The sequence below is a fragment of the Lethenteron reissneri genome, chromosome 21, assembly GCF_015708825.2.
Source record: "Lethenteron reissneri isolate LAM-NWPU_2019-01 chromosome 21, ASM1570882v1, whole genome shotgun sequence".
NCBI classification, from domain to species: Eukaryota; Metazoa; Chordata; class Hyperoartia; order Petromyzontiformes; family Petromyzontidae; genus Lethenteron; species Lethenteron reissneri.
Window position 1 is genome coordinate 15,045,273 of NC_083799.1, and position 14,129 is coordinate 15,059,401.

The window sequence follows — 14,129 nt, forward strand, 5'->3', positions numbered from 1 at the left end:
AGGCTAACTACACTAGTTACAACGTGACTGGTGTAGTTAGCCAGGTGGTTACCACCAGGCTAACTACACTAGTTACAACGTGACTGGTGTAGTTAGCCAGGTGGTGACCACCAGGCTAGCTACACTAGTTACAACGTGACTGGTGTAGTTAGCCAGGTGGTGACCACCAGGCTAGCTACACTAGTTACCACGTGACTGGTGTAGTTAGCCAGGTGGTTACCACCAGGCTAACTACACTAGTCACAACGTGACTGCTACTACAGACCGGGACCAACAGCTTGGGTCCAGGTCCACGTGTTGGAGACTCGTTGAACGGAGAACGTAGACGAATGGTTTCTTCCAGGATTAACAACAACGCCGGTCCCTCTCGGGACCCGGCTTATCTTCTCTGTGGCGTGGCCGGCTCTGCCCTTGGCCACGACCACCTTCCAGAACCCTCGGGAAGGATCTGGGTCCCAACCACGTGACCACCCCTAGCCCCCACTTGGTAAACTTCATCCGCCGGCCGGCACCCACACACCCTGTCCTGTAGGGTTCACTACACAATTATTTGACTGCGTCATTATATTGAATATATATAGACACATGTGTAAAACATTTTTATCCCAAAATATAGGGCAACGGTCCTTTGACGAGTGTCTTTTGAGGCAAATAATTAATGTCCTTGTGCAAATATGTACTTGTATACTTTATAAATTTATATTTAATGACTTGCTTAGCTCCCCGATGCTTTGCACTCCTATCCGCTTCAAAGTAACATTTTTATTGTTTGTTGTTGTTACTTTCGGATCTGGCCTGACCGGACATCTGTGAGAAATTTCTTTATAGCTCATCAGTTTCTTCCAGTCTAAATAAATATTCTGATTCTGATTAAAATAAAACTGCTGCCGAGCACTCTGGCTGAGTATTAACAGATTTGAAGCTTTCGTGACTGCAAGGATTCATATTCTTAGGTTTTTTCGGTAAAGTCACGTAGGTAAAAATTTTAAATTAATAAAAGTAAAATAAAACAAAATAAAAAATCACGACGTTTCGGAAGCAACACAAGCCTCCGTCTTCAGGTGGAACCGTCACAGCACGCTCGCTGTATCATTTACTCATTTACTTGATACGGCGAGTGTGCTGTGACGCTTCCACCTGAAGACGGAGGCTTGTGTTGCCTCCGAAACGTCGTGATTTTTTAAAATATTTTTTTATTTTACTTTAATAAATTTACATTTTTTACCTACGTGACTTAACCGAAAAAAACCTAAGAATATGAGTGTTAACACTTGTACCTTACAGCAAACTGTGCCTGGGTTCGTTTCCTTACCCGGTTGCCTTTCTTCATGGGCTTCCTCAGCGTTCGCTCTTCTTTTTTTTACCCCCACAGCTAAAATCAGATAAATTGGTCATTGATGTTTGTCAGGCAAGAACGTACACCCACGGCGTCGCTTTCTTTTGGGTAGATAAGTTATTTATTATTTCGTGTAGGAAAAATAAGCAACGGCATTTCTGACGAGGCCTCCACTAAAACGATAGCCGACGTCTCCCACGTTACTCTATACTTGACGCGTGGCATCAGCAACGCGGGTTTTTTAACAGCAGTAAATGCGCAGCTGGGTGGCAACTTAAGATCATGAGGCCATCGCAAACCAATGTCTTTGACTCCAAAGTGCCCTGGCATTGTTTTTTTTTCTTCCTGCGAGACACCGCAAACCTATACGCACTCAACACATGCGTTAGAAAATGTGATCTTCGTTCCCCATCGGCTGGCATTTCAGGTTTTTGGGAAGGTCACGGTGGACTTGAAATGACAAGCGCAGTGCTCAGCGGTCACTTCACCTGCCTTGTTCCTCAGTAGCTGTGGCAGATATGGCCAGAAGACGTGGCGTGCATTGTAAATAAGCCAGCAAAAAATCATAGAAAGAGCTGCTTTAAGCTCATTGAATTTTTTAAAGCACTTAAAACCCAGACAACCTGAATTCCATTACGTTGCCCAGTGGATAGTGTCAATCAAGCTTCAAAGTAGCATTGCTGCACTGACATTTACTGGGCAAAGGGGTGGAATATTCTCTTTTACAGATATGCTATGTATAACATTACTTTGGCCATGGACTGCACAAGAGCAATCTTGAAATGAGGCTGGCACTGCTTATGTCATGCAAAAGATGCTGCCGTGTGGGACAGGGGAATGGCCAATCCACTGAGTAAAGGAGCCGGTTGCTTTGAAGGAAGCCATCATGTTCCAAATTGTCAAAGTTGATTCACTGGGGATTGGTGCCAAGTAATCGCAGAAATGATTGTACGCTCCTGCACTGGCCACACACTCCAAACCTGTGTCTAATGATCAATGGCCTACCCTTGCCAACGAAGGACTTGGGGTATTTCCTGGTATCGGTAAAGGTGACATAGTCGAGCGTCAGAATGCTGCGTTGGTCACGACGTGGCATATCTGTCGGTTGGGCTGCTCACTCTTGGTCAGCCCCACGTGGGCTTGATATTGTAGTGGTGATGTATGTGTTTCAATATGCCGAGTCATACCGCAGCTCTCATGCATTATTAATGAAGACCTTTTAAATCAGCTGCAAACTAAATGCACAATGGGCGTCAATTTACATTATGAAAATCCAAGTAATTGTAGAATTATAAACTGACATTTAGAATGTTAACGTTCCCAATTATTTTTGGAATATTTTATAATTGCTTCGTTTACACGATGAAAGTTCCTAAACTGTAATAAATGTTAACACTGTATACATACATAAATTATGGAAAGACATGGCCCATGAAAATGCCTCCGTAAGGTTTTTTTTTTACTTAAAAACTGTTTCTCCATTAATGTGCACTTTGTCAACCGTGGCTATGCTTTAATGACAAACACTCCCTGAACAACAAAAAACGAACGATGCTGTGCGACGGGAAAATATCTGTGCTAAATTGACCACGAAATATTTGGAATGAAAAATGTGTTCACTATTTGGTTATTTTCTCAGTTGTCACTCACGTGACAAAAAAAATGTAAAACATCTTTAAGAAATTGCCTTTTGATGTACGATGAACAAACTCGACCGTGACCTTCCCTCAGAACCGAAGTCTCTTGCAAAGTACCAGCATTGGTTTCTATTCCTTGTGCGACTCTTCCCTGCAGGCCAGGCGACAATCGTGTGCCCTTTGGGGAAGCACCAATGCCTGGGCATAGACCGGTGCATCCCACACAGCAAGTTCTGCAATGGCATCAACGACTGCAGTGATGGCTATGACGAGGGCTCACATTGTGAAGGTAATGCCGCCACTGCTCCTGCCGCTGCCACCGCCGCCGCCACTAACGCCGCCGGCCTGTGCGGGGTTTTGTGTGCAGAAGAGGAACTCAAACCTTTGTGTGTGGCTTTTTATTCTTTATATGCATGTGAAGTATTAACAAGATGTGCTTGTGTAGAGCTTGGCTGAAGCAATTAAATGGAGGGAAGATTGCAATGCAATTGTTCACAAGTGAGATTTATTTTAGAAAAGACCCCAGGGCAGTATAAGTACTGCCACATTGAACGTGTTGTGTGTTTGACACAATTTACAATTGAAATGTATTTTCCAAGCTACTGGATTTAAGTAGGTGTCAATCACTTGAAAGTCACTTCCAGCCACCTTCTCCTATTTAGCCTACTTCCAAGTATAAACACTGCACAAAATATGAATTTGTAAAAAAAAAAACTCTCAAAGGTAATGGGATGCACACCGCTGCAAGTTAGGAGCTGTATTTGAGGTCACGAGAATTATTGAGCCCATGAACGCGCACGGACTTCAATTGGTAAGGGCAGAACCTGTGGGAAACAGTTTGTTTATAATGTGTATTTCAATAAACACATTTTTTTTCAGTTTTCCCCAATTACATACATTCACAAGACATAACGTGTTCCTTTATAAGTGCACTCCACACTTCTTTAGACTCGTTAATAATACGGAACTGCTAGCAAGTTAATTGACATTGCACATTGCACATATAGCCATAGCAGTCGTATATAAGTAAACAGACCAAAGGCCCCGTGTTAACGTGTACAACGAGCTTGCAGCGTATTCTCGTAATAATGAGCGGTCATTTAAACGCTTTTACAATCTTGCAAATGTAACACTTAGCGGCAGCGTTCGGTTTTTTGTTGTTGTTAGTGGCCTTCGTTAAATGCGTGCTCATTAGTCGCATGAAAGTCGGTGTGCATTTGAAGCGCCAAGCCGCCCCAGAACGGAGGTAGGTAACGCTTTACATGTGCCTGTGTTTTTTTGGTTTTAACAATTCATAATGTCGAGGATTAGCGGTTGTTTGATGTTCTACTGTTACATGTAAAAAAAATGTTTAGTTGAGCTGTTGAATTTTTTTTTTTTACCTTTATCTTCTTTCATCTCTGCCAATATTGCGATTCCACACCCAGGCAAAGGCGTTCACACAGAGACTCGCATGCAGATGTTAGAACCCGCTGTCACATCCACTGTCACGTGAACACCTCGACATCACATCATCATGATTTACATTAGTAGATCAATCCACCGCTGCGGGATTTCGGGCATTGCTTTGCCAAAGTTGGTGAGTGTGAGTTGTTGTTGAATGAGGGCTCCCTGGACCAGTTTAGGGAGCACTTGCCACTGATATTGGGCCGTGAACAGCAATTGTACTTTGAGGTTGTTGGATTTTTGCTTCCGTCCACATTTTTTCGAGTACATTTAAAGAAAATGCATTGTAATGCAAGCACTGCTGTGCAAGAAGCACGTAATTTTATTCGAATCGTATTCGAAAAATTGGCAAATAGATTTCCAGCTCAAATACGCATTGAGGCAGTGCTTGGCTCCTTTTTCGAATCCATGAGCCGCTGGGGAAAATGCCACAGTCCAATGGTGGGGGTGAGTACGAATAGGACAACCGCTGTTGGCTTTTCCCACAAAGCAGTGCTCATTTAATTGGCCGTGGAAGGTTGGATGGGCTTAGTTAACCAACCAACCAACCAGGATTTGAACTCACAAAACATTATCACGTTAGATACTTACCATAGTTTGTTTACGTGTTTACAACCAGCAGATAGCATTGTCAAAGTTGACTCACAATTTGAAGGTTGTAAGTTCAAAGCCCAGGTGGGTTGCCAGTGTTTTTATTGTTACTGAAAAATAAAGTGATTCTGGCCACATGGCATCACCAGTCACTGCAAATTGGACATCATGCCCCAGATTTGAATCACATTTCTCATAAAATAAACACTCAAAGTCAATAAATTGACATATCGTCACATATGAACGTTATGAATGTGAGTTGATTTATAACTGTATTGAACGTAATAATCATAGTGAACATGCAGCATATGCCCCACACCACATACTGTATTGGTATTTCTTTTTACGCTGATGTACTGGCCACGAGGCAATCAAACATCAAAGACGTCAAGGTGGTATTGGTGATATGAATTATCAGAATTTAGGTCGCCGACAAGATCGTGGATAATACTTTTATTTTTCTTCCTCTCTGCAAAGAAATCAATACAAATTTAGGGTTTTGGCAATGATGTCTGCGCGTGTGACAGGGACTGTCTGGGAAAAAATTTTGGCCCAATATATAATTCATATACGCATGAATTTTTATTGCCAACATCTTAGGAAAGCGGGATTCGCAACAGAGGTTTTGAAGTCATCAGAGATGTTAAATATTATTGTGATAGCGGCACTGGGATGTTTGTGAATTCATGGGAACTGTACCATCCTGGGTGTTGCAAGTATTACTATCGAGGAAGGATCTCCATTGCATGACATGTCACATCGCTACATCACTGCCTGCTGCTCTGTGGTAGCGCGTGCTCGCAATGGCGGAGCCAGGATTTTCAGGTAGGGGGGACAACCCCTTCAGCAATGAGAAATGATAGAGGAGTTGTTAGTAAGTAAGGAGTTGTTAGAAAGTAAGGAGTTGTTCGTAAATAAGAACTTGTCCCTTGCTTTTTATTCGACGCGTGTGCGGCGATGACGCAGCCATCGATCGAGGGTCGAATTCGAACCGCGTTGTGTGATCGGCATCGCGCTCGCTGAAGGTGCTGATGCCTTCAGGGAAGTCGTGTACTGTATACGAAACTGCGCACAATTCTGGGTTACTTATAACTGCTTTGCCGTTACTTATTGCCAATTATGGACTCATGCTATTGTCCTATCATCTCATAGAGTCCCTGTTACGTAATAATATGCTACACAGTGGCAGTGGGGGTCGCAGAATGCCGATTTATTACTAATAAACCCCAATGATCCGATCGAAACTAGAGATTTCGATCGGATCATTGGAAGGGCACGTGCCACCCCATCCCATCCCCCCCCCCCCACTTGCTTCGCCAGCGCGTGCTCGTCTAGGGGACCAGGATGATGCCGGAGTGTCTGAGAGCCGAGTGCCACGCTCACAGCGCTTGGAGGCAACACGCGCGCACTCCTTCCTCCACCTGCCTGATCATCGTGTTACAACAGAGGGACACAAACAGAAGCTTGCAATGATACATTCATAACTTTCATTCGTGGTTTTTTTTTAAAGACGCAACATTTATCTGCTTGACATCAGAGACGTGCGGCACGGCACCCGCGCAAAAGCTGTCTTTGCGGTAACGGTGTCCAAGCAGCTGATCGGGTCCCGCCCTGACAGGAACATTAAAGTGTCTGCTGGAATTTGTGTTCAACTGGCACTCAAAGTCGGCTTCAAATGAGACATGGCGCCAGCGGCTTGCTGGCCGTGAGTCACATTGCTCGAGAGGAGGATGACATTCTCAGTGGAGAGCGGTGCCCGGCATGTTGTGTAATAAGCTGTCACGACTCGCCTGCCCGCGAATTGTTTTTGCCGCCCAACGCGCCGACAGGATTGTGGTCGGTGTCTCTTAAAATCTCAGGCAAGGTTTTTCATGAAGCCCAAAATCCTGTTCACCTGGGGGCTTTGTTTTATTCGGAAATTGGATTTTTAAGTGTGGGCACGACGAGGGAGGTGGATAGGTGGCTTTGACACATTTCATTATCGCTCGCTGCATAAGGTGGGACGTGGTTGTACATATCTTTCAGGCAAACTCAGCCCCTATAACCTTTCACAACATGCACAGCTCATGTGTAAAACTAACATGCTCCCAATTATTGTCGTAACAGACAATTGCTTCATTTGACCCAGGCAAGAGTTCACCGAGACCACATAATATGCATTTTAAGCCTGAGATTTTGGGATGGTTTAGACTTTAGAGTATGCAAGGAAGGTAAACGATACAATTATATTTTTAAAAAGTGGAAATGATGAAACTGTGTCCCTTGGGGAGAAAGACTTCTGGAATGAGTTGAGGAAGGGTAGGCAGATCTCTGTAAAGCAAATGCAAATCATGTTCATCGGAGTCCACCCATTGTGCAGAGGAAGTGTCGTGACATAGAATGAGTCACGAGAGTACGTAGCATGGGATGCTCGGAGAGAGGAGGATTATGGGTACGGCAGCCCAGTCCGCCAGTGAGACACGTGGGCAGAGTCTGGAACCTTCTGATGAGAGCCAGAATCCCCTGTGACGATATGGAACAGAATAAAGGATGTGCCTCCAACTCTTAGTGTGTCGCAGATTGATATACTATAGAAGTACCAAATGTCAAATTTAAAGAAGTTAACGTTCCTTTGCGATATGAAGAAAATGCAAGTTATAGTAATAGGTTTTTACCCTTTCAACTGGTACAAAAACTGACACCTTTATACAAGGCATCATGTTTGCAATAACCACAACACAAGCGTACGCCTTTTGGCGTCATCTGGTCCAACACCAATGGAGACTAGGCTCTAAGAAAAGCTGTCTCGGGTGTGGACCAATCAACTTCAAGGACAGTGCATATCATTATCATCATTATATAAAGGTGTCAGTTTTTGTACCAGTTGAAAGGGTAAAAACCTATTACTATATTTTGCCACTGGTAAAGGAGGTCTCATTGTGTAAAATGCAAGTTCCTGGCCGCATGGAATAAATATGAACATCATCAAAGAGTCTAGCTGTTGGAACTAATTAGTGAGCCCATTTAATAAAATCTCAATCGTCGAATGGTGCCTTCATAATTTTTCTGTCCAAAAAAATAGGGAGACACAACTGAATGGATGAATTATTCACGGAAATTTTATGATTTTTGTCACAATTTGGAGGCTAAGCAACCACCTATGAGTGAATAGTATTGCGGAAATGCTTTTATTTATGCCATTGAGGAATCGGATTCCCATAAAAACGACTCGTTCACAAGGAACGCCATGCTTGGAATTCCAGTGAGAAACAGAAATCGGAAAGACGCGGATGAGTTAACGAACAGCAAATTGCAGGCGTCGCATTGAATGTGAAGGAGACATCGGTCGGGTTTGAGCAGGACTCCTCGTGTGAAGAGGTGACGACCGGCGGTCCGAGACTAACGACGGACTGGCAGCCAAAGTGGGTAACACACCCGCGAGGCCGACCCGCCTGGAGATGGAGCGATGAGATCCGTGCATGTACAGGAGCCAGATGAGATGCGGTTTTAGTGCGGAAGTGTCGTCGACGACTTGAAGAATCCGCCTTCCAGCAGTGGGTAGATCATGGCTGCTGATGCTGCTGCTGATGAAACCTAATTTACACCTCAATTATACAATAAAAATGACATTGTTTACATGAAAGATGAGTGTTTAAATAATGTAATTATTATTTAAATCCAAGGGAGATTATGAAGCCTTTTCAGTGTTCTTGATTTTAAAGTGGGAATTGAAATGGTGCAAGAAAACGATCATTTCCTTTTTAATTAGTTTCAGATCACAGATTTATATATGCGCTGGCAGAACTCTGAGGTGAAATAACATTTGGTGCCAGGTAGTCGCCCGTTTTTAATTTCCTTAATTAAATTGCAGTGGTTTTCCAATAATTCTTCTGAACTCTCTGCAACAAAACCGCAGGCCGACATTCCTCTCGCTCCTCTGTGTTGAGTGTTTGCGCACATCCAGCGATCCCTCGCCAACCGAACAACAGGGTTAGGTTCCTGGAACAGGCCCGGGAAGGCAAGTCCGACGTGCCACGGGTCCTTTTCCAGGAATCTAACCTCCCCGCGTTTGGCGAGGGATCGCCCTATCTGTGCGTGGCTATCTCCTCAGGCTCAATCAGCTGTTCTATCTGGGTCCACGTCCCTTGGCCCCTCTCAGGTTAACAGGGGCATTGGAGCAAAATCAATTGGATGTGAAGCAGGCATCCGTTTCCCTTAAGAACATCCACCGCCTGTATGCATAATTACACAAAAGTGACGAAAAATATATTTAAAAAAATGTAAGGAAGATTCGCCAATGAACATCTTGTGCTGTCTTTGCTTGAATGCATGGTATTGATTAAATATTCCACGAGTATTGCCCTAATGGATTTGCCATTATAAATAAATAAAATAATTCTGCATTCTCATTTTTACACGGTGCTTTTCATTTGTTTGAAAGCATTAGGTAAAATGTGGAGGATAAAAATTTTAACACATATATATACAACTATAAGAAAGAGAGAGAAGTTTTACAAAGTAAAGCAGTGCTGCGAACCAGAAGTGAAAAACACATTTTCGTTGTTGCTTCAACTATAAATGTAAAATAATTCCAAACAATTCCAAAGTATTGGAAAGAACAGTCCTGCTGCTTTTGCATCGCTTGGGCAACATGCATCTGTCCCTGGAGAGGAATGAGGCACTCCCGCTACAAGAGCAAACAACCCTTACATTTCTGGAGATTGAAAGAATTGTCCGATGCATATGTCACTGCAGTATTAATGCCGATGCTGTCACGTAACCGCCAGTGCACCGCACTTGCAGTCCAGAGGTCACCGGTTTGACCTCCTGGCGTGGCCAGTGGACACCGATGTTAAAAATCCACCGCCCCCCCCCCCAACGCCCAACCTCTCCAACGTTCGTCCACTCAGCGGTAGAAATTGGTGCACCGGTCATTTGATCGGCAGGTCGTGTGCGTTTGGGTAAAGCGTGATTACTCCCACCTCATCCAAGATAGCTGCAGTGTGGAAAAGTAGGACAGATAACCTCCGAGAGGCCCTCTAGAGCTCCCTGGCTGGCTGGGGGGTGTTAACATTGATCTCACGCGAATAGCGCATCGACGCAATCATGCGCCGTTACAGGAATACTCATTTTACGCTGTGAAATTCGCAATTTCAGGGCTGTGCTATTATTCACGAAGGTATATGACTCGTGTAGCCCAGGTGCTACAGGTCCACATGCTGGAGGAGAGGACAGTGTCATTTTAAACAGCAGTATGCTCCAAATGATCCAATACGATTTTCTCATATGCAAAAAGAAAGTGCCTTTTGTTGCCCTATTCGAATAAGCAATGGAAGGCACTCGTCTGTCGGAAGCCCGGAGCATATTGTGAGAAATGATATATTTATAGGGCGAAGAGCAGTCTCCCCATGGATCAGCAACTCCTGAATTGTACTTGTTGTATTGATCAACGGGAGGTGAAAGGCTCATTCGACCTCAGCTAGGATTTAAACTCAACTTTCCAATCGGGAGTTGAGCACCGTGCCATGGTGCTATGTGTCTCCGAGCTAAAGTCGGGGAGCCTTGGCTCATGTTTGCGTAGCAGAACAGAGTAGCAATTGTATGAACATATATCAGAATCAGAATCTTTTGTTTAGACTGGAAGAATCCGATGAGCTGTGAAGCTCTTGTTTACAGATGTCCAGTAGTTTTCGCAGATGTCCAGTAACATGTATATTCGCGCAAGCACCAGTGCCCCAATAATGCTCAGGCTTGTTGGAGCGACAGAAAGGGATCTAAAGCATGAATACATCGGAGAGAAAATTGGACAAATCACGGAAGGACAAAGTTTGGGAGGAACAGGCAGGAGTTGAGTGGTAGAATGAAGCTCTGGGTGTTGGCCCTAAGGCAAGAGGGATCCATGTTGCGAGAAACACAATGCATGCGTACGGATGGTAAGATGTCTCGGGCGTATAAACACATTCCACTAAATAAACAGGGCGCTTGCTCTGGTTTCACAAAATAGTATTGCGTTCGGGCACATTCATACCAGTTTGACATTTCATAATCTAATGTTCCACTCTACTGGATTACAATTATTTTGTCAGTTGTAAATAATTGCAGCCTTTCGGACTCTCACGGTTTTAAGTCATTGATATTTGTAAAAATGTAAACGATTAAGTGAAAAAATACATTTCTTTTCTGGGAGATGTTTCTGTTGTGGCACGTATTTGAGTCTTGCAGTGACTGAAATCAATACTTTGGATAAAGGCACTGATGTCACTTAAGCGTTGCATAAATCGTACAACTGTTTTCCTTTATCGTACATCTCGTCATACGTCACAGCGTAGAGTGCCCCAAAATATGAACTGACTTTTTTTCAATGCGGAATTGAGTGCACACACAATCGTGTTCTACGTGTCAGCTACATTTACCATATCCTTTGGATTATAAAGCTCACATTTTGCTTTGCCTCTGTATTTTAAAGAAAGCGATGGCAGTGCATATTATAATCTGGTATTTGTGTGACTAGGTTTGTGTAACTTTATTTAGATCGGGCACAAGTCTTGTGTTATTTTCTTTTTTACTTTCCGAGGCATCTTATAATCCAGAGAATAAAGTAATTCACACTCGTTTTCATGCTTTGCCTGATATTGATATAACTACAAATATATCTCCTTTTCTTCATGGTCCAGTAAGTGTCTCCGTGCTCAAAGAAGCATTGGGGCAGTACAAATGTATTTTGTTGTCTTCAGCCAGCACTGGGACCGTCGCATTTTCATAGGACAACCAGTGTTGAGTTGCCCACAAAGTTGTACTCAATTCATAGACCCCAGAGGGAAAATGTGAGCAGCATAGATTCTTAAAATATTCCCATTCAAGTTTGGGCAGGTGATAAGAGGGGGAGATAGGCAAGGAGACATCTCTTGTCGTCTCGGGTGCTTGCTGTCTTGCAGCGGTGTCCACACATACGAATCGGGTTTAGTCGCGGGGGTGCAGAACAGCCCCCCCATGACCTTGTCGGTTGCAAAGTGGCCACACGCTACCTGCCGTGGTGTGGCCTTTCGCTCAGTCTGCAGAGTTCACAATTGTGGGCTTGTCTCTTTGGGAGGTCATTGCAGAGGCATTGAAAAAAAATTCTGGAGCCATCGGCCTATGGCGGAGCTCTCCAGTAAAGTCGCTTTTGGCAGCTGCTTTGCCTGTTGGTGGAGGTCAAATACATGTAATCGTGCCAATAGCAAGAACACATTCACTCACCTTCCAGGTAATGATATGTGCAATTGGTGAGCTTCAGAAACGATAAAAAAACATGGATGCATCAATTTAAAGCTTTCGTGACTACAGGGATTCATATTATTGGTTCTTTCGGTAAAGTCACGTAGAAGGGAAATGATATAAGAATACAAATAAAACAATAAAATTCTCACGACGTTTCGATTGCAACACAGGCAATCATTATCAGGTGATGATTTTATTGTTAAAATTGTATTATTTTATTATTTCCCTTCTATGTGACTACCGAAAGAGCCACAAATCTGAATATATAATTTTAGCACTCATTTCAAGTATGTGATTCACTGACTATAATAGTATGACATCACCCACAAGAGCTAAAGGGCTTGCAATATGTATTTTGTGACTGCAAAATTAAATAACACTCCAACCCAGGGTCTCAATAATGCTTAAATAATTACATAGATGGGGGCAGCGGTATATTCTCAAGTAGTCATTATATCCATAATAAAAGTGTTTAGTTTAGATCACATAAACATAAATGTGTCGTTAAACCCACCACCACCCAACAGCCAATTAGTGAGGTAAACAAAACGTGTCAATTCGTTACGAGTACAGCACACCAGTGTGTTGGAGAGTAAACCCACAGTAGCCATAGGTGCGTCGCCTGATGATGCTGGTTGCAATTACTGGCGAAACGTCGTACTCGAATTGTAAATGTTGTGCGTTTACTCTCCAACACACGTGGTGTGCTGTACTGGTAAGGAATTGGCATGTTCTGTTTACGTGACAAACCTTACTAATCGGTTGTGTCGCTTGGTGGCCGGTTTAACGACAAATGTATATTTACGCAATCGAACCCAAAAAACCTCTTATGGATAATATTGGTCGCGAAAGCCTCCTGCGTGTTAAACTCGTCATTACTTCAGGGTCACGTGATGTGTACGAGCAATCGTGGTTACTTCTCCGTGTACCTAGGGTCCTATGGTTTACCGACATCTGCTTGTATTCCCAAACCGATTGTATTTGGTGAACAAATATGGTGAATGGTAGGAGTGGAATGGGTCCACGACCCCACTCAGGTAAATCCAATCGGATTGTCGCATCTCTGGAGTCACAATTGAAATCAAATAATATGCTGTGTTTTTTGAAACATTGCACAGTCGTCTATGGTAGCACCTCGAGTGGCTTCAAAGGTACCACGAACCTATCGCAATGCAACACAAACGGAGAGAGGTCCAGCGTCGGTTGAGTCCATCAGTGAAGGTTTGCGTCAAGTGCATCTGTTCAACAGGGTCTAACCTGGTCTCCTCGGGGCGGCTTGGTAATTTCATCAACAAATTGATGATGGTCACCTGCGGTCGGCAGGGGATGCTGAACAGAGGCACTGCCAATTTGATTTGCTGCAGGGATCCAAAATGACATCGTCGTCATGGCCGCTGGCAAAGTGGAACCAGGACACGTGTAGCATCACAAGCCCAGGTGTCTCGCCTTTCATGCTGCCCGTATGAAGTGTCAAGTTTATATTCTTAGGTTTTTTCGGTAAAGTCACGTAGGTAAAAAAATTAAAATTAATAAAAGTAAAATAAAAATAAAATAAAAAAGTAAAAATCACGACGTTTCGGAGGCAACACAAGCTTCAGTCTTCAGGTGGAACCGTCACAGCACGATAGCTGTATCAAGTGAGAGAAATTCCAAGAAACAGTATTTGTATATATACTCAAGTTTATGTTTTGCGTTAACAGGTGTGAGAGAACGTGAGACCTGGACAGTCTCATTTGCAAGAGTGACCCGGGTCACAAAGGGCACGGGAGTGACCTCGTGCAAAGTGCACGTGTGAGCAAGCGTGCACTTGGCTGGCTTTGTCAAAATAACAAAACCACGTGAAACTCTCGGGACAGCTGCGTTGCGCTCGTCAACTTTCCTAT

At 43.6% G+C, this 14,129-nt stretch overlaps 1 protein-coding gene across 1 annotated transcript in view; it reads left to right on the plus strand.

Annotated features, from left to right (window-relative positions):
• The window catches only part of LOC133345292 (low-density lipoprotein receptor-related protein 1-like), a 241,380-nt gene that overhangs the window by 71,275 nt on the left and 155,976 nt on the right, over nucleotides 1–14,129 (plus strand). The window contains 1 exon segment of the mRNA XM_061555928.1: nucleotides 3,131–3,262. Coding sequence (XP_061411912.1) covers nucleotides 3,131–3,262 — 132 coding nt within the window.